Source organism: Scardinius erythrophthalmus (genome assembly GCF_964197995.2).
Source record: "Scardinius erythrophthalmus genome assembly, chromosome: 21".
Classification (NCBI taxonomy): Eukaryota; Metazoa; Chordata; class Actinopteri; order Cypriniformes; family Leuciscidae; genus Scardinius; species Scardinius erythrophthalmus.
The window spans coordinates 9179357-9201707 of NC_138241.1; the positions used below are offsets into that span (position 1 = coordinate 9179357).

Consider the following 22351-nt stretch of genomic DNA (forward strand, 5'->3'; position numbering starts at 1 on the left):
GTCTGTTCTGATTGCAGCGAAAAAAGCAATGACAAATGCTAATAAAAATAAACTAACTAACCATCTAATCATGCAGTCAGGACAGCAAAAGAAATGAAATAATCATGCCAAATTTTTAAAGAGAGGAGAAAACACTTTATATATATTTTTTGCTGTTGATGTCAAAGATTGAGTATCTAATCTAACTATGGTATTTCTGCACAAATTTGTTTCTTGGCAAATCAAAATAGACAGATGCCAGGCGGGTTGCACAACACATATGCCCTTTAAGAACAATGAACAAAACTATACAAGGTAAAAGAAAACCAATTTCATTATATATGCATTTGCTTGCATGATAATGTGAATAAACGGACCGTTCCAACCACAACGAGTTTTATGCTATGAAGTACTGGCTTAAAAATTCATCTCAATATTTGATTTTAAGGGCCTTTTTGTTTACTTTTGTACACTAAGGGCCAGATTTACTAAACAGGGTAAATTAGCGTAAGACCGTAATCCCATAAAAGCGCAGATGGGAGTGGAGGTGATTTACTGACAATACAAACATTGAAGAAACAGATACAGCCAGGGCTGTGTTTCCCAAAAGCATTGTAAGCCTAAGTTGCCAATGCCAAAGTTGCCTAAGCCACCAATGGTCAATACAATCAACTTAGGCTTATGATGCTTTTGGGAAATGCAGCCCTGATCATTTCCATAATGACCAATGAAGTCTAAAGATCAGCTCAAATTTACGCAAACAAGCAGAGCCGATGATAATCAGGCATGTGTGATCTACTAACACAGGTGCCTTAACACATGCTTTTGTTTTTTTTGATCAAATGGTGCAAATAGCAGTAAATTGCTTAGCGCAAACCTTAGTAAATCATAATTTATTTAAAAACTGCTCCCATAAATATTGCATCTGAACAGGAAACTCCTACAAATACTGCATATGCAAGGTCAGATGCAAAAATAACTATTCATACCTTTTCATTACTAATTTTTCTACTGCGTGTCCTTTAGTAGATCCTGACAGTAGTTTAACATCAAAAGAGGGTTTGCGCTGGCTGTTAGTAAATCTGGCACTAAATTTGTGTGTTCGGCTAAATTATGACTGTAGTTGTGCTGTGCACAGAAAAAGATAATACCTTGTTGTCAGGAAGAGCGAAAGAGTACAAATTCCCTTACAAAAAAAAAAACTACTGCTTTCATGATAAAGTTAACTTCAACTGTTTGCAATTTCTCAAAAATGTCTTTAACATTAAATTAGCTTACATAAATGTCTTATTTACATGAATCTTTGCCCAATTGATATCTTTAGTACCACCTAAAATACATGAAAAAACTGTAGCTACTTTACCTTCATGTACTTGTCCTTTTTCATAGTTTCCGGTTTGCTACACATTTCATAACTTCTCTCAATGATCCCATAAGCTGTGCTTTTATTCTCTTTCCCTGCAACTGAAATAATGCAAACAAAGAAAGTTGAGTTCAGAGGAGAGCAGCACACAGCAGGTGTGCAGCAACACAGCTGAGCAGCAGACAAGAGCATTTCTTAAATGTTTGGTCAACCGTGTAACATTTTAAAAGCATGCTTTATTGTGGAGTGTTTCTCACCTAATACAAAGAAAGGTATAAAGTATAAAAAAAGTAAAGAATTCATCTTATTACAGTTTAGCAGGGACCTAGATTTCATTGCACAGCCACTAAGTACAATTTAACACAGCTCCAGGGATGCAATTTTTCACCTGAAATACAGCTTTTACATTTTAATACTTTTCTACCAATATACTGCCAAGCCCCTACAATTTGAATTTATAAATCCAGCTCTGTTTAGAGATAAGCAAGGTCCAATTTACAAATAAAAAAACTAAATAAAATTCACATACTTTTTAAACCCATCTGTCTCTTTTCAATACCACGTTTGGGGTCGGGGTCAGGGTCAGGTTTGAGAAACTCCTGTATTTGCAGCTTCATGTTGACTGCAGAGGATGACATTGGAGGGGAAGCCGTTGATGCCTTTTCGTTAGTAGGACTGAGTTTAAATGAGCTTTTACGTTCCTTCACTTCAGAGAGAACAGCAGAGCTCAGCCTAGTTTGCTTTCTTGGTTTCTTTGCCAATGGCTTGAATTTTACTTCTACAAACCTGGGTGACTGAGGCACCTCAAACGTCCCCACGGGCAAACATTCAGGCCTTGATTCATGCGTCTCAGGAACAATTTCCTCCATCATATCCACAGGGTCTAATGAATGAACCAAGTCTTTAATATCAATATTTTCATGTTTTCGCTTTTTACTACACAATCTCTTGCTCTTCTTGTTTGAGTCCTCTAGGTCAAAAGTGGACATGTGCACTGCTTCTGAGGTTGAACCAAACAAAATGACCCTCTGTTTAAGGGCATTGTTGGCTGGTGAGAAGATGTCTTCAAACACCTCACCATCTTCAACATCTCTACTAGGAAGATCACCAATCGAGTCAGCTGAACACAGTGCAGCAGAAGTTTGACGTTGACATTTATGAACAGGCTTGAACGTAACAGATTCATCATTTTGAATGAAATTTTCATTTGCTATGTAACATCTGCGTGCTGATGATGAATTCCTGGAATAGGAATGTTTAGAGTTGGTCTGCAGTTCTTTGGAGTGCTGTATACTTTTGCTGTTTTTGTAATTTGTTTTTGTGAGGCTTTCAGGCAGGGAACTTTTAGGTCTTTCAGGGCTGCCAGATAACTCTGTAAATATTCCAATGTTTTCAGTTTCTGGTTTGAGGTGTGAGCTTTGTTTTCTTTCAGAGCAGGTTTTGTGAAAGAAACCCTTTAAAGTGGACTGCTTCTTTCCTCCAGTGTAGTTCACTAAAGACCGTTGTGATCTTGAAGATAATGGTGGGACATTAATATTACTTTCACCATTGGACGGATTACTCATGGCCATGGCTGTGTCTGATTCAGGAGGTGTGTGGTTTATTTTACTTGTCATTTTGGTTATTGACTTATTGTAGTTCTGCTTCTCTTGTTCATCTCTTTTCTTTGAGGAGTGACAATGAGAGGTTGAGAAACAATCCAAAGGCTCTTCCTCTGTAAAAAAAAATTAAACACTTTTAGTTTTATGCAATGTAAAATGGATACTATGGTAATTCTTCAAATATCAAAAGAGACTTGTTTCCCTAACCTAGCTGTTGCAAGAAAGACAGTGTTGGACATGCCCCAAGAGAAGTTCTCAAAGATGAATCATATCCTGAGCCGCTTTCCTGCATCTGTGAGGCTGAGGGACAAGGCAATTAAATTTATACAAAATTAAATAAAAGCCTGAAAGAAAGGTTTATTTGTGAGTCTGTAGGGTGTAACAATTCATTTATTTTTCTCAATGCATTTATTAAAAATAAAAATATAAATTGGGTTACATGTGCAAACTATTCACACCAAGCGGTATTCTCTATTCTAGCACAATGTGGGGTACATTCCTGCACCCAAGAAAGAAAAATGGGAAGTTTAAGAATCCTATCCACCTTATACTGCAATGTGGAAGAAAACTGTTCTATGAATGTGCGAATGATTCGTTAGCCATTGTAGATAACTACAAGAATGAAAATGTGCAGTAAGCAGAACTTTTTGTGCTACAACAAACCAGTGTTAAAGTGCCCCTATTATGCTTTTTCAGATATTACTAATTTGTTATCTTTTTTAAGATAATATATATATTACAGGATTTCTATTAAGACACTCATTTACTGTTGTGGTATAAATAATAAAACAAACACTTGTGTGTTAAACTGCAAACATGTAATCATACAGACAGCACATTCAGTCATAATATGACAGTTTGTGCATTCCAGTATTATAGTATATTATGATGTCTACCTAAACATTTAATTATTTATTTATTAAAGCATTTACATTGTTTTAGTTGTTCAAATACTTCACGTTAGACTTTAAATGCAACAGTTCACACAAATACACTGTTTAAAAAGCTAGAATGCTACACATATTATAGAAATAAATTATATATTTTTAAAAGAGCTTAAGATAAATTTTAAGCTGCAAATGATATTTTCACATTAGGGATGTTCAATTCTTGAACATCAACCGTCACTCATTAAACAATCATTAACCATTAAATTACAAGATTAGAATGTTCAATTAGAATGAAATTACAATAAATAAGAGTCTGTGATAGCACAAAGGTTATTTTTTATTTTATTTTTTAACAGGGGTTTAGTTAACATTGCATGTTCTATTGTTTATGCAGCTATTTGCGCAATTCACACATCACGCACCTGCAGCGCTTTTCTGAATGGAGAACTGAGAATCTAAGACTGCAGAAAGTGCATCCTTTTTTTAGAAAAATGTTTAGGTTACTTACGTAACCCCGGTCCTCTGATAAGATGATTGAGGTATCTCATGATGGGATATTGGTGTATTGCTTCTGTATGACCATAAATTATGGAGTAACAGTTTCATTTCTTAGAAAAACTTACAATGATCGTGCCAGCGCCTCATGGGCGCACAACATATTTTAGCATTGCTAACTTGACATTACAGCCTGCAAATCAAAATAAAATGTAGTCAAACGAGCATATAAAAACTGCTCAATTTAAATAGTCCTACAATCTGTGTCGTTCAGCGTGATCACCGTCTCACTGTGTGTTTTATGTGGATGATGTTTTACGTCGATAATGCGAGTGAAGTACAAAGCCTAGTTTGCTAATAAATAATAGTTTAGCATTCAAACACGTTGCGAATATTGGGAACATTTTGATCTATGATTTGGATTTGTGCTGAATGAGCAGGCTTCAGTTTCAATTTAAATTAATTTGTTGTGGCTTGACGTTTATTTAGCTGAATACTGTTAACTTTAGAGGATTTGTTGTGGAGTGAAGAAAACTAAAATAGCCCATAGGTTTATAGTATTTATAATGTTTTTAAACATTTTCCTCTGTTTACCAGTATTTTACATTATTTCTGAATGTAATAAAATGCGACGTTTACGCAACTTGTCTTTTTTCCTCTCAAAAACGCAATTTTATGGGAGGTAGCGTATTTTTTTTAACCATGCAGCAAACATTTTAAAATGTCTTGAAAATTGTATTTAATTTCTTTTAACTGTTGACAGTTTTTCCTTTCATTTTGTCATAAAAGATGAAAAATAACGTTATTAACCGGTATTTTTTCACATCAAAACAGTTTCGGAACAGTTATAATACAGAAGGAATGCATGAACAGCAAAGTTAAAATACTGATTCTGCTCGGAGTGAACCGATTGAATTATTTTTTCCGTTTTCAAGCCCTGGCATTACAGGACCACAGACAGACCCCACGGAACCAGTGGCTTTGAAACCCTGTGCACATGCCACACACCTCTCATAAACCTGCATACGAGCGGGTGTTGACCTATGGTATTCCTGTTAATTAGAGAACAGAGAAAAGCGTTGTGTGCCTCCCTGGCGATTTATGTATTCTACCACTGTTGTGTTGTCTGATCTGATCAAAAAGTGGTGGTTCCTTAGGGACTGCACAAAATTATTCAATGCCAGTAATACTGTTAACTGTTCCAGGAAGTTTGTGTGCATTCTGTAGCGAGACTATAGACTGTAAAAAAAGATGGGCGACGCCCCTTCGCTCTCTTTCATTGGTGAGAACTGAAGCTGCCAGTGTCCCGATATGGCGCTGACATCTTGGGACTTGAGTCGCGCAGTAGCGATTTTGGGACCAGACCTTCACAGTAGTGAGCAGGTAAAGCCGCGAAATCAATGCCCCGCCCTCACTCTCGCAGGATGCACTCTCCCTGCACTTTTTTGTGGCCTATGTCTGCTCCGTTCTGCTCTAATTTTGATATCTGTTGATTTCAGTACGACAAGAGGCTTGTTAAAATAAAGTAAATACAATCTCCTCAGTCCTCCGAAGATCCCAAAAAAAAGGCTGTTGGTGCTTCAGTGACTACTTCGGTCAGAGAACCTGTCAATCACAGCTGTCAATCATGATGTTACACCACCGTTTTTATAGCATCACGTAACTAACTAAAAACAAACTTATTTTAAAAACAGACACTTGAACTTACATCAGTGATAAAAACTACAGTAAATGGCAGAAACCACCTTTGGGAAAAAGATATTTGAAGTGCAATTTAAATGTTTAGTTGGTCTCATGTCCTGTTGAATTACACCGGGAGGCGGACAACGACGACGACGACGACGACAACAACAACTTTATTTGTATAGCATATTTAAAAACAACTGGTGTTGACCAAAGTGTTTAACAAGGCCAATAAGGGAAGACAATACAAGCACAAAACCAGCAAAGATACACATCAAAGAGAAAAAGTCAGGCACTTCAGGGTATATTAAAAGCAAGTGAGAGAAATGCGTTTTCAGAGAAGTTTTAAAAAGTGTCAGAGTTTGGGCAGATCTGATATTGGGGGGTAGGCTATTCCATAGCTTAGGTCCATAAGCTGCGAAAGCACGGTCACCCCTATTTTTTAATCTGGTCCTGGGGACAGAAAGTAAGTTCGAGTCCCCTGATCTTAGTGATCTTGACTTAATTTCTGGATGAAGCAATTCAGATAGGTACTGGGGAGCTAAGTTCTGTATAAATTTAAAAACAAAGAGCAAAACTTTAAAATCTATTAGAAATTTAATTGGTAGCCAATGAAGCAAGATCAGAACCGGTGTAATATGTTTAAATTTACGTTTTCCTTTGAGAAGGCGTGCAGCTGCATTTTGGACTATTTGTAGACGGGTGATGTGTTTCTGAGAAATCCCAATATATAAAGAATTACAATAGTCCAATCTAGATGTTACGAAAACATGCATAGCTGTCTCAAAGTGCTTACCAGACAAAAATGGTTTAACCTTAGCTAAGAGACGGAGGTGAAAGAAGCAGGACTTTACCACCGCACTTATCTGCTTTTCAAGGGTAATGTTGTTATCAATCCAGACCCCCAGATTCCGAATACAGGTGGTACTGTGGTGGTACAGGTGATACAGGTGGTACAGGTGGTACAGGTGGTTTGTTTGCTTCGGTGCTGTAAGCTCCGTCTTAGCCTTGTATTTCTTTGTTTTGAACCATCATTTACTACCATTTCTAGTTGTTTATACTACTACATTTTACCCAACATCTCAGATTAACCTGACATCGCTAGCTTCTGTTATTAGTACTACTAGCACAAAACGCTAGTAATTCGCTAGCCTGTTAACGCGCCACCCGTGCGCTCAGCTATTTTTATTTATTTATTTTTCTCTCGCGCGTCCGCGCCTTTGAGTACATAAAAGCTCGGGTGAGTAAGAATCACTCAACAAACACGGTGAGTAATGTCTTGTCCTGTTATTGTCCCCTGCACTTCATGTCACATGTTTAGCATAGACTTCTCTGTCGGCAATATAGGATTTATATGTGATAAATGTAAGGAGACAGTTAGGTTGACAGAGAAGATTTCAGAATTAGAAACACGCATCCAAACTTTAATTGAGGATAGTAAGAGTGCTAGTGCTTTAGATGTTTTGGATGCGCCTAGCATAGTGAACACTTTACATGAGTCGGTTCTGGCTGAAGTAGAGCCTGTGCAGCCGGGCAAATGGGTGACAGTGAGGGATCGCTCTAGTCGCGGATCTAAAAACCACTCTTCCGTTCCGATTGCCATAACAAATCGATTTGCCCCGCTCAGTGAAACACCCACTGAGAATGATTGTGCCCTAGTTATTGGCGATTCTATTACTCGGAATGTGAAAATAGAGACACCAACCACCATAGTCACATGTTTGCCGGGAGCCAGAGCGCCTGACATCAAAGCAAATTTAAAAGTGCTGGCTAATGCTAATCGTAAATTCTCTAAGATCATTATTCATGTCGGCACTAATGATGTTCGACTCCGCCAGTCGGAGATCACCAAAATTAATATTAAAGAGGTGTGTGAACTTGCAAGTACGATGTCAAGGACTGTAATTTGCTCTGGCCCCCTTCCTGTTCGCAGGAGTGATGAGATAGTTAGTAGATTGTGTTCGCTTAACGGTTGGCTGTCTAAGTGGTGTCCGCTTAATAATAATATAGAATTCATAGACAATTGGAAAAGTTTTTGGGGCAAACCTGACCTGTTGAAAAGAGATGGTATTCATTAGGGCTGGGTAAAAAATATCGATTTCTCGATTTTAATCGATTCTCATTTGTACGAAACAATATCGATTCCTAAATCCCAAGAATCGATTAGTCATCCTGTTTTCAGTTGATGAATGAATGGAACATTGTTGCACGCATCCCATAAAATAAATCGCAATAATATTTGTGCTTTGATATTATTGATATGAAACGAAGTCTCAGATTTCAAATTACGGCCATTTTCTTACGAAATTCAAAAACATAATTACCGTTTTGGCGCTGTTGCGTGAGATCGCTCTGGCACAGCTCAAGAGAAGCAGCAGCGCGGAGCGCACATGATCTTCTCTTCCGCCTTAACACCAGTTACAGTGCGAAATAAACATGAAAGAGCATCTGAAAGTGTGTTAAAAGATAGAGTACAACTTATCGAAGTCCGTATCATGCCACATGGAATCGCTCAATCAGTATTTTTCAACCGTGGAAAGACGTTAGTAAACAATGTCATGTAACTCATTTACCTCAGAAAAAACATCCAGTGATCATAAACTCGTTAGTCAGCTAGAAAAATTTACTCTAGATAGGAGCATTTTGTTAAATATATGCACCATATTTTCACCATATCAATATTTAATGCATGTTTGAATAAATCTGGAAAGTTTATTATGACAGCCACCATTTAAATTGTTATATAATTTAATATAACTTTATAATTATAAAAATAAATAAGTGTATTTTAAGTGTTTGTATACAAATCAGTTAATTTTTACCTTCAATATTATAGTAGGCTAATGAAGCCTATAGGCTACAACTGACTCCCATAGTTTAATAGTTAAGAGATTTGTTTTCCTTGAGAAAATTTGCAATGTATTGTACCTGATATAAAATAATCGATATTGAATCGAATCGAATCGTAATCGAAATCGAATCGAATTGTAAGCTTGTGAATCGAAATCGAATCGAATTGTGAAATTTGTGTCAATACCCAGCCCTAGTATTCATCCCTCCTGGAATGGTGCTGCTCTTCTCTCTAGTAATATGGCTCATAGTCAGGAAGCAGACAGACTGGCTTAACTGACCGTCTGCTAGCGGCCTCACGTCACTGAGGTCAGATAAATCACATCACATAGAGCCTCTTTCACCTAGCTATCATCATATAGAGACTGTGTCTGTTCCCCGAACTTGGAAATCCAAAAAACGTTTAATCCCATCTAAGGTTAAAAATTTAATTGATGTTCAACAAATAAAAAACAGCTATAATACAGATGAGCAAATGCTAAAGCTTGGGTTGCTGAATATTCGATCGCTTACTTCAAAAGCACTCGTTGTTAATGATATGATTTCAGATAATAACCTAGATGTGCTGTGTTTGACAGAAACCTGGCTAAAACCAAACGATTACATTACTTTAAATGAATCAACCCCGCAAGATTACTGTTATAAACATGAGCCTCGTCTGAAACGCAAAGGGGGTGGTGTTGCTGTAATTTATAGTAATAGTTTCAAAACCACTAAGAAATCAAGTTTTAAATATAATTCTTTTGAAGCATTGGTGCTTAATTTAAAAATATATAGTGTAAACGATAAATCACGCTTGAGATTTGTGCTGGCTACTGTATACAGGCCACCAGGGCACCATACAGACTTTATTAAAGAATTTGCGGACTTTCTATCAGAATTAATATTGACTGCAGATAAAGTACTAATTGTTGGTGATTTTAATATACACATCGATAATGAAAAAGATGCATTGGGATTGGCATTTAAAGACATTGTAAATTCAATTGGAGTTAGACAACACGTGTCAGGACCTACTCATCGTCGTAATCATACTCTAGATCTAATATTATCACACGGAATAGATGTTGATGCCGTTGAAATTCTGCAGCAGAGCGATGACATCTCAGATCATTACCTAGTCTCGTGTAATTTACATTTAGCCAAGGCTGCAAAGCCGACTCCGTGTTTCAAATATGTGAGACCTATCACTTCTGCTACTAAAGATTGCTTTATTAATAATCTTCCTGATCAGTTTCATCATCTCAGCATCCCAGATAGCTTAGAAGAACTCGATATTACAACAGAAACGTTTAACTCTCTCTTTTCCAGCACTTTAGACACAGTTGCTCCGTTGCGCTTAAAGAAGATTAAAGAAAATAGTCCAACGCCGTGGCACAACAAGCACACTCGGGCCCTTAAGAGAGCAGCCAGAAAAATGGAGCGCAACTGGAAGAAAACAAAACTAGAGGTATTTCGCATTTCATGGAAGGAGAGCTCAATTACTTACAGAGAGGCTTTAAAAGCTGCTAGATCTGCTTATTTTTCAACCCTATTAGAAGAAAATAAACATAATCCTAGGTATTTATTTGAAACGGTGGCTAAACTAACGAAAAATAAAGCTTCAAGCCCAGAAGTTTCCAAGCAACACAGCAGTAATGATTTTATGAACTTCTTCACTTATAAGATTGATAATATCAGGGAGAAGATTATAACTATGCAACCGTCTACTACAGTAACGCATCAGGCAGTGCATTGTAGTCCCCCTGAGGAAAAATTTGATTCATTCGTTGCTATAGGAGAGGAAGAATTTACTAAACTCGTTAAATCATCTAAATCGACAACATGTATGTTAGACCCTATACCGACTAAGCTACTGAAAGAGATGCTTCCAGAGGTCCTAGATCCTCTTCTTAATATCATTAATTCATCTTTGTCTCTAGGATACGTACCAAAAACCTTTAAGCTGGCTATGATTAAACCGCTTGTTAAAAAAACGCAACTTGATCCAACAGAATTAGTCAATTACAGGCCGATCTCAAATCTACCTTTTCTGTCAAAGATATTAGAAAAGGCAGTATCCTCACAACTGTGTTCCTTTCTTGAAAGAAATGATATCTGCGAGGATTTCCAGTCCGGATTTAGACCGTACCATAGTACCGAGACAGCTCTCGTTAGAGTCACAAATGATTTGCTCTTATCATCCGATCGTGGTTGTATCTCTCTATTAGTGTTACTCGATCTTAGTGCTGCATTTGACACCATTGACCACAACGTTCTTTTAAATAGATTAGAACATTATGTTGGCATTACGGGAAATGCACTAGCATGGTTTAAATCATACTTATCTGACCGTTATCAGTTTGTAGCAGTAAATGATGAGATGTCTCATCGATCACAAGTTCAGTATGGCGTACCACAAGGCTCAGTACTAGGACCGCTGCTGTTCACTCTGTACATGCTACCATTAGGAGATATCATTAGGAAACATGGAATTAGCTTTCACTGTTATGCTGACGATACTCAGCTGTATATTTCTTCAAAACCTAACGAAACCTACCAATTCACAAAATTAACGGAATGCATAGCTGATATAAAAAATTGGATGACTCTTAATTTCCTACTTCTAAATTCTGAAAAAACAGAGTTTCTAATTATTGGACAAAAAACTTCCTCACGTAATAACCTAGAATACTGTCTAACACTCGATGGCTGCTCTGTTAAGTCTTCGTCGTCGGTTAGGAACCTGGGTGTGCTCTTTGATACCAATCTTTCATTTGAAAGTCACGTGTCTAGTATCTGTAAAACTGCATTTTTCCATCTTAAAAATATATCTAAATTAAGCCATATGCTCTCATTGACAAATGCGGAACAATTAGTTCATGCGTTCATGACCTCAAGGCTAGATTATTGTAATGCTCTACTGGGTGGTTGCCCTGCACGCTTAATAAACAAACTACAGCTGGTTCAAAACGCAGCAGCTCGAGTTCTTACTAGAACCAGGAAGTATGACCATATTAGCCCAGTTCTGTCAAAACTGCATTGGCTCCCTATTAAACATTGCATAAATTTTAAAATATTGCTGATCACGTACAAAGCACTAAATGGTTTAGCTCCGCAGTATTTGAGCGAGCTCTTAACGCATTATAGTCCGTCACGTCTATTGCGATCTCAAAATTCCGGCCAGTTACTAATACCTAGAATATCAAAATCGACTGCTGGCGGTAGATCCTTTTCCTATTTAGCACCAAAACTCTGGAACAGTCTTCCTACCATTGTCCGGGAAGCAGACACACTCTGCCAGTTCAAAGCCAGATTAAAGACACATCTCTTTGACCTAGCATTCACATAATACATTATAGACTTCTATAATTTAATGTTAGGCTGCATAGATTAGGTCAGCCGGAACCGGGAACACTTCCCATAAATCCTGATGTACTCGTTACATCATGAGAAGAATGGCATCTACGCTAATTTTAGTGTCTGTGTTTATCCCGAGGTTTTCCTGCAGCCTGCCGGATCCAGGCCGTATCCAGATCAGACGAAGGACCTTCGCCTGGACCGATGACAACGCAGTGCTGAAGTGCCAACTAGTCTCTCCCTATGGAGGATCCCTCTACCACTATACAGATAAGGCGTTGTCGGGAAAATTCATTTCACGTTCCTACCCCAGAGCAACAAAATAAAATAAAATTCTTTATCAAAATTTATAAGGAAAGACTACTTGGAAAGTAAGTACTTTGTTTAGGCTTGGCTTGTAGGGAATTCCAAACGCACATAACTATAGAACCCATTCTAAATGCGCATGTGGACGCCATCAGCGTTTCTCACAGGTTCGCGTTTAAAGTCTGTGTAGAGGGAATGGTGTCGTCTTAGCGGCCCCTAATTTAATAACAAATGATCGTTGCGACGGAAGCAAATCAATCAAAACTAACTTTAGATGGAAAATAACTTAACTCTGCTATAAAGCCAAAACAATCTCTGTTACCTTAAATTATACGCTTATCTCTGTAAAGCTGCTTTGAAACAATCTACATTGTTAAAAGCGCTATATAAATGAAGATGACTTGACTTGACTGTGGGGTGACAACGTTTGGAGTTCGCAAACATGTGTACTACGATCACTGGAGCCAAAGACAATAATTTCCGTCTTGTTTTCATTCAGACTCAAAAAGTTACCAGTAAGCCATAATTTCAGGTCATCTATACAGTCCAGTAGTGGCTTTAAAGCAGACTTGTCGTCACGCTTTAGAGGCATGTAAATTTGGGTATCATCGGCATACAGGTGAAAAGAAACCCCATGCTTAGTTAAAATAGAACCTAAAGGTAACATATACAGATAAAATAGTTCTGGCCCAAGGATAGAACCCTGCGGAACGCCAAACCCAAGTTTCATTTTGGATGAGCACTGTTTCCTGATACGAACAGACTAGCTTCTGTTAGACAAATATGAGCGGAACCATTTCAACACCATGCCCCTAAAACCTGTACATGCTTCAAGACGAGAGATTAAAATATCATGGTCGACCAGGTCAAAAGCAGAGCTAAGGTCTAAGAGGACGAGAGCTACAGATTGCCCTGTGTCAGTGCTGAGCAGAACATCATTCATGACTCGTAGAAGTGCAGATTCTGTACTATGACGTAATTTAAAACCAGACTGAAATTTCTCGTAGATCTGCCTATCAGTTAAAAAAGACTGGAGTTGGCTCAGAACCACTTTTTCTAAAATTTTAGAAATAAAGGGTAAATTTGAAATGGGGCGGTAGTTGCTTAGAATTGATGGATCCAAGCTAGCTCTTTTAATTTTTGGCAAGACCGAGGCATGTTTCAAGCTGTTAGGAACAACTCCGGTGTAGAGACATTTGTTGATAATAGACAAATCAGAACCGATAGTACATACAACCTGCTTAAAAAATTTGGTAGGAATCACATCTTGAAAGCAGCTAGTAGTTTTTAAAGTTGAAACAATCTCAACCAAAGAGTCAAGGGAAACAGGTTCAAAGACAGACCATGTAGAAGAACATATGGGAACTTCAGGTGGCATATAAATAGACAGAGACATTTGAGATCTGATCATTGAGATCTTCTCATTAAAGTATATTGCAAAATCTTCGCAGAGAGAATCAGAAATCTCTGGTAAAAGATTAGTAGTATTAGTAGTAATAAAACATTGGGCCTGTTACTGTTGATTCTAATCAGCTCAGAAAAGTAGTGATTTTTAGCAGCTTGCTGGAATGTGGCGAGGGAAATCTTTAAAATTTCATAAGAAACATGTAGTCTGTCCTTACTCCACTTGCGTTCAGCCCTTCTACAGGTCTGTCTAAGAGAATGAACATTATCATTGATCCATGGTTTTGAAAAATGATTAATTTTCTTTCTCTTTTCCCTGATTGGGGCAACAGCATTAAGAGCATTTGAGCAGACAGAATTAAAAAAGTTCAAGTCATCTTCAGCATCCAAGGAGCTCAATGATGGAGCAGTGGCTTGTTCCGTAACTAAAACCTGGGTACAATGCCACAAAGTCCTCCTTAGTACGTTCATTAAAAATTTGAGTTGTCCGTGTGCAAGTATGAAGTTTATGTCTGGTGTCATTATTAGGCAGAGAAAACAGAATCGGAAAATGATCCGACATACCAGTATTACTGATGTTAATGTCTGATACCAGTAAACCACGTGATAAAATTAAATCTTGAGTATGTCCCTGAATATGAGTGTGTCCAGACACCCATTGATCCAGGTCAAAAGAGACAATAAGATTCAGAAACTCTTTAGAAAGTGGCTTAGTATCACAGCACACATGAATATTAAAATCACCCAGGATTAAAATTCTATCAAATCTGGTGACCAGATCCCCCACAAACTTAGCAAATTAATTTAAAAAATCCTTATTCGGTTGAGGCGGACGATAAACCAAGGCAAATACCTGAGAGTTAGTTGATGTCGGTTGCACAAGTTGTACTTCGAAAGTACAGCAAGGGCTAGTTGTTAGACCACGGCAGGGATATTGTTTTTTAAACAGTGACGCTAGTCCCCCTCCACGGCCAGATAGCCGCGGTGTATTAAGGAAAAAACAATCCTGTGGAACTAGTTCTGTGAAAGGACTTAGCTCATCCGGTTTATTCCATGTCTCAGTGATAAATAAAATGTCCAGGTCCTGCATCATGAAGAAATTATTTATTAAAATGACTTGTTCACCACTGACCGGGCGTTGATCAGGGCCACTTTAAGGGATGGTGCAGCTACCTCCAGCTGTGTTGTTCGAGTTGGTAAGCGAAGATTACGATGATTCACTCCACGACGTCGAAAGCTGGGGGAGACGATGTACGAAGAGTCGGGCGAAAGACATCCAACAACGGGTCGAAGCCACCGATGAGAGGGGAAGGACCATGCAAAAGCCCCGACGAGACGGCGCTCGCAGGTTAGCACAGGACCAACACACACAGCCGAAGACCGCGCAAGAAACTTAAATCGAGCAGCAACTCCACCCTGCTTTCCACGCTTTCTCCGACCCCGTCGCCTCCAGGAAGGGTCAACGGGATACCAACGCTGTTGTACAAGAAGGTGCTGATACACAGGTGGGGAAATCGGCAGCACTCCTCAACATTACCCTCGGTTATATCGATATTCATACGGATGTTTAGTAATGTTTGACGTTAATGATGGAGGGACCAGTCACCGGGGGGCGATCGAGACGTTTTGGCTTCACTTTTCAGGGCTTGTGCGGCACGCTTGAGTGAGACGGGCCACTTCTCTTTCGCTATTCTCGAGACACCAGGCACTGTTTTGTGCAGATGGGCGGCCGGAGCGCATTAAGGGTTTTCCTGTTAGAACGGTGTTGTGTTAGCGGCCCCTAAGTTAATAACTAATGGTCTTCGCAACGGAAGTGAATCAATCAATCAATCAAAACTAACTTTAGCTGGACAATAACTTTATCCAAGAGCTGTTGTAAAGCCTAAACAATCTGTTACGCTAATTCCCTATTATCACTGTAAAGCTGCTTTGAAAAAATCCATATTGTTATATAAATGAAGGTGACTTGACTATTCTGCCCTCACATACTGCACCCCAACCTGTGAGCAACGCATCCTTTTTAACCACCTTTCTCAGAGAAACTGCCCCCAGCAGAGTCCCTGACTCGAGAAAAGAGTGATCTCTCCACTGACGGAGAGCGCCCATTTGGACACAAGAGTCCAGTGCTGAAAGTCCCTCATTCGCAACAGTCCCAGTGGAATGACAGAATCTGTCGAGGACATCAGCCCCAGAAGACAGTACGAGCATTTCACTTGCATTTGCGACTAAAAATAGATATGTGCAAACTGTAAAATGTATTTTGGAGCATGTGGGCAAAAAAAAAAAAAAAAAAAAACTCAGTGGATCAGTTTTCTTTAGTCCTATTCGGACGGGATTAGTTTTACAAGGGTAGATGGAGTAATGCAATTTTACCACAGGACGTCTGTAATATTAATGGCCAATTCGCACGGGAAAAGAAATCTCAGTAAAACTAGCAGAAGTGGGAGGGGTAACTCGATTTACACCGCCGTCACCTCCCTGTTATCATGTGCATGTTACGTTGCTTCCTGATATCACGTGCGCAAACTTTTACAAAAAATGTACAAAATTAAGCTTCTGCCATGACCGTCCCAGTCCCCTAAACTGAACCCTATAGAAAATGAGTGGGGTGAACTGAAAACAAGCAGCACCAACATGAACTTGGTGGAACTGAAGGATCAGGAGAGATTCTGTATGGAGGAATGGTCTCTGAGCTCTTGACAGTTGTTCTCCAAACTCATCAGGCATTACAGAAGAAAACTCAAAGCTGTTATCTTGGCAAAAGGAGGGTGCAAAAAGTATTTAATAACAGGGAGCCAATAATTGTGGCCAACGTGTTTTGAAGAAAAACATTTTGTCATAATGTGATTTCCCCCCCACTTTCAATTCTTTTACTTCAATGAAAGGCTAGATTTTTGCAATTTTTTTGAATGAAAGATCAAAAGGATAAACAACGCAGATTCATTTTTTATAGCTATTTTTTATCATATTTACCAGGGGTGCCAATAATTCTGACCACAGCTGTATGTATGCATGTATATTTGTTAGTTCAAAGTATGTCAGAAGCAAAGATATAAGCAAAGTATGTGAGTTATAACAGTTAGTTCCGATCAAACGATTGATTAAATTAATTAAATTCTGACTGGATTCTGCTGGTACTAGGCACTTACCTAAAGCTAAAACAAGTACCTATAAAACAAGGGCTTCGGACCTTCTTTTTGATCTGAATGGTATGCAGAAAACACTTGAGTTTTGCCACAGATTTGACATCCCATGCCTAGAACGTTACTGAATGCTTTTTCAAGCGCCTCCGTACTTGAAAAACCAAGGAAAAGTACTTTTAAACAGGAAATGACGGAATATTTATGTACATATTTACAGCGGGTCTATTTGCACAGGATTAGTATTACCTGAGGTAATTTTCTCTGACCTTTTTCCAGAAGGTAAAAGTCGCCGTAATATTTACTGACATTGTCCGTAATGATTACTGAGATGGCACATTCGAACAGGACTAAAATCACTGAGAAGCTTTGGTATTAATTACTTCACAACTAACACTGATCAAGTATGACAAAGTTTAATTTACGGTGTTAATATAGTACTATGTTGTAAGAAAGCACATTTTCTCTCCCTCATCTGAATTTGAATGAGCAGCCTGCAATAAAAAAAAAGTGTGTCCAATGTCCACCCCGGTTATTTTTGGTTTCACAGACTGTATTTAATTTAATTGAGTTAAATTTCCATTTAATTTAAAGTAAAGTATTTTAGCTTCAGTCTGGGATGCCGTCACAGGACAGAAAGACTTTGAACATTATTTGACACATTTTATTAAATATATAGATTTTACTAGTATCAGTGTTATTATAGTTAACAAAAACTGAAACCATAAAAACATTTCTCATTACTTAAACTTTTCTTGATGTCAGTTAACATTTATTTATTTCAATTTATATATGCATATTATATATATATATATATATATACACACATAGTGGTGGACAGAATTAACGGCACCTCTGGTAAATACGATAAAAAATGGCTGTAAAAAAATAAATCTGCATTGTTTATATTGTTAAAAATTCGCGAAAATCTAACCTTTCATTAAAGTAAAAGAATTGAAAGTGGGGAGGAAATCACATTATGAAATAAATGTTTTTCTCTAAAACATGTCGGCCACAATTATTGGCAGCCCTAGAATTTTTTACGAGTAAAATATCTCTGAAGTATATTACCATTAATATTTTCCTTTATTCAGCACACCAGAGTGACTAGGAACATGAAATTGTCCAGCTATGACTTCTTGTTTCACAGGAATTTAAATATGACGAATACACAAAGGCCAAATTTCTTTAACCCTCTGGGGTCGACAAACGCGCCCGCGCGTTTTGCTGGATTTTCGTCACACTGTAGCACAATAAACTTAAATTACTCCGTCATTTATGGTCATACAGAAAAAAGAAATATAAATTAAGAATCTGTGATATTTCTACTTTTGTATGTGTCCAGTTACAATCAAATCCAAACATTGTGCTTTTGTAAAATAAAGAAAATAAACAGGGTGTGCTTTCTGCCTCCCCGTCGCGGTGAACTTTTTTTTCTTGAGCACGTCTATAAACTGAAACCAAACTCAGTGAATACTTGTCACACATTTATGAGCCATATACCACCTTTATAAACATTTAAGTGTGTACTTTTAAATGATCAGATTCAAACTGAAAACAAATATTCTCTGTTTAAGTAATTTGTATAAAACCAACAAGATGTCCAGTATCTCAAACGCTTGCTCATTATTTTTAATTTGACCACGCCCACACGCGCAAAAGAGATTCACATGCAAATCTCCACATGGAACGCGAACGCGCTCGTTACCTCAAAAACAAAGCACGAAAAAAACTTCACAAGTCTCTGCTTTTCGTCGAGTTTGAAAGACGCGCCTTGAGCTTACATTGGATTTTGTATTTCATATTTTGGATCGCGATCGCGTTTGAATGTATCATATTTTGGAATGCGATCGCGTTTGAAAAGCAAAACGCACCAAACGGCTTCATATTTTTACTATTATCTCATTTCATACCATCATAATGAATGGAAACATTTGAAGTAACATATGATAATCAATATATTTTTCTCTAGCTTAGTTGTTACTGAAATCTTTTGGAAGATTTACAGGCTGCTATAGGTTATTGTTATTATTATTTTATGCAGCACTGCGCATAGCCTATGCCTACAAGGCACAACAAACCTGGTGTTCATTATATCATATATTGTTGGAAACATTTGTGTGTGTGTGTGTGTGTGTATTCTGTGAATTTTAAAAAGCAATTTTAACCAGAAAAATCTAAAATGTATTCCCAAAATCGTGCAGGCCTTTCTCTTGATATCAGTATGTTCACTTTTTTTTCTTTCAGGGACCAGATGCCTCTGAGTCCTGCTGACTTCAACATTCACATGAGTCTCTGTACATGAACATGGTAAAGTGAACATCAAACACCTTGGAAATGAAAGGTATGTACAATGTTTTTAGGAATGGCACAAAGGTCTCTGTCTTTGGATCATTGTTTTCAATAAGTGCTTTTTTGTCATTGGTTTTGTATCTTTGGATTATGTTGTGTTGTAAATAAATCCAGACAAATCAAAAAGCCATTCTTTTTTAAAGCAACAACATGGAAATTTTCCTCTGCGGTCGCCCTACAGGTTGGAAGCGGAATTGTCCATTACCGCTGTCGTAAAATGATTTACGGTTACTGTATATGAAGCATGCAGGGTTTTTTCATATGGGCAATGATAATATTATTAATCTTCCCCCTTTCATAATTTATACATGTTTAGTAGACTAAACATTTTAACTCAAACATTTGCGATTTGCATGTCGATTGCAATGCTCAAATCTGAACGAGAATGAGTGATAGCATCCTAACCATCTAAAACTACCATGTTAGAGTTTACTAGCTACCAGATTGATAATTCGCTCATCTACTAGCTGATTCATGAAGATAAATGGAGGACCAGATAGATTCCGTAACGTAGCCAGGCAGACAACAGATTAGAAAAACTAAAGATAGTATGCAAGCAATTTACAGTTACTTACTAGTTCAACAGCATGACGGCCAAGTCAGCATCGGTCTGGTAACTCTCCTCCTCCATAAGCTAACGCCAGCGAGCAAACGCTCGACCAATATTGATCCTCGTCCTGCCTTTCAGTTTATCACTCTCCCTTTTCCTCTTCCGACTCTACTCCGACAAAACCTTGGACTTCTTACGTTTCGCTGCTGCTTCAGCCATGACGAAAACAGACGTACGAAAACAAACGCGCTGGTTGGCCACATTTGAGGAAGTGGTGGGCAAAGTGACGTATGCCGTAAAGCAGTCGAATTTTGTAGTTCTTTTTGAGCGCTGGTTACTACCCGCACCCCGAAGTTACATAGTGCCAGTAAAAGCAATACAGACCCCGTCAGGCTCTGGCAGACGTCTCATTCAACCTATTGTAAGTCGATGTACTATCACAAGGGTCTTGGAAATATATTATGAAGGTTGAAAAGTTACATGTTGTTACTTTAAATCTCCTCATTCTTTGTGCAAGGTTGTTCAGAATGATAGGGCCTGATGGCTCCTAATAGGGCCGTTAGGGGAGGGTCTTTGTCTTTCTCAGGTGTGAAAAGCTTACATATTAATGACATGATCACACCTCCTGCATAAAGCTTTCTCACACAAAACACGTCGTACAAATTTTAAATCAATATACTGTCTTATCTGAATGAGCAGTCAGGGCGATTTTCACATAGTTGTGGAGCAAATATTCTAGGCTACGTGATACAATTTTCAAAAGTCTTGTGAAGAAATAATCAGTATGGGTTTCATGGCCTTATTTCAGTGAGAATTTTTTTTTGTATTTTCACAAACCACGCATAAATGTCATTATCTCAAAACTACAAACTTTTACATACATGCTGCTGATATATTATTGTAGCAGAGTTTGTGCTGAATACGGTGTAATCAGACTTTAGCCATGAAAATATCACAAGTAACAGAAATAAGCACAAATGTCAGAGCATGTCAGAACACCTCCAGGGGCCAGAAAACAGCTCAGACCCCACAGGGTTAATCAAGCATCACAATGAGTAAAACCAAAGAATATAGTTCTAATGTGCATCAAAAGATTGTTGAGCAGTAGAAAGTTGTTGAGAAAATAGAAAGTGCCTGTAAGAAAATAGCTAAAGAATTGAAAATCCCCATTTTGACCATCAGGGCAATATTAAGAAGTTCCCATCAACTAAAGATGTTACGAATCTGCCAGGAAGAGGACGTGTGTCTATATTGTCTAATGCACGCTGAGGAGGAAAGTTTGAGTGGCCAAAGACTCTCCAAGGATCACAGATGGAGAATTGCAGAGATTACTTGAGTCTTGGGGATCAAAAGCCTAAAAAAATTATCAAACAAACCTTAAACAACCACATGTTTTTTTGAAGGGTTTCAAGAAAAATCCTCCTCGCTCCTCCAAAAATAAACTCCGAATATACAGTTGTCAGACACGACTGGAACTTCAAAAGGGACCGGATAAACAGAGATATATATAGATATATAACAGAGATATATAACAGAGATAAAAAGTACCCCATGCCTACGGTTAAATATACTGCTGGATCTTATATGTTGTGGGCCTATTTTTTTGTTGGAGGTCCTAGACATCTTGTTCAGATACATGGTATTATGGATTCTAGCAAATACCAACAGATAAAAAATCAAAACCTGTCTGCCTCTGCTAGAAATCTAATAATGGGCCGTGGTTGGATCTTCCATCAGGACAACGGTCCAAAACAAGCATCAAAATCAACACAAAAATGGGTAACTGAGCACAAAATGAAGCTTCTGCCATGACCGTCCCAGTCCCCTGAACTGAACCCTATAGATGAGTGGGCTGAACTGAACAGAAGAAGCACCAACATGAACTTGTGAATCTGAAGGATCTGGAGAGATTCTGCAAGGAGGAATGGTCTCTGATCTCTTGTCAGTTATTCTCCAAACTCATCAGGCATTCTAGAAGAAAACTCAGATCTGTTATCTTGGCAAAAGGAGGTTGCAAAAAGTATTTAATAACAGGGAGCTAATAATTATGGCCAGCGTGTTTTGGAGAAAAGCATTTATTTTATAATGTGATTTACCCCCCACTTTCAATTCTTTTACTTCAATGAAAGGATAGATTTTTGCGAATTTTTGGAATGAAAGATCAAAGGATAAACAATGCAGATTTATTTTTTACAGCCATTTTTGATATTATTTACCAGGGGTGCCGTTAATTCTGACCACCACTGTATGTACAGGGTTTCTGCTGGGTTTGGTCAGTCAAATTTAAGACTTTTTAAGACCTTTTTATGACCATTATGATTGAAATTTATGACCTACACGAATTACGAAAAATTCATTAAAATTCCTTTCAAAAGTTTTTTTTTTTTTTTTATTGACTT

General features: G+C 38.0%; 1 protein-coding gene across 5 annotated transcripts in view; it reads right to left on the reverse strand.

Moving 5' to 3' along the window:
• mcph1 (microcephalin 1) overlaps window positions 1-22351 on the reverse strand; it is a 113129-nt gene that overhangs the window by 75362 nt on the left and 15416 nt on the right. For all 5 annotated transcript variants that reach the window (XM_081350984.1, XM_081350987.1, XM_081350985.1 and 2 more), the window contains 3 exons: window positions 3151-3243; window positions 1872-3056; window positions 1343-1443 (listed from right to left, as the gene is read on the reverse strand). In XM_081350984.1, the coding sequence (XP_081207110.1) occupies window positions 1343-1443; window positions 1872-3056; window positions 3151-3243 (1379 nt within the window). The remainder of the gene's footprint in view (window positions 1-1342; window positions 1444-1871; window positions 3057-3150; window positions 3244-22351) is intronic.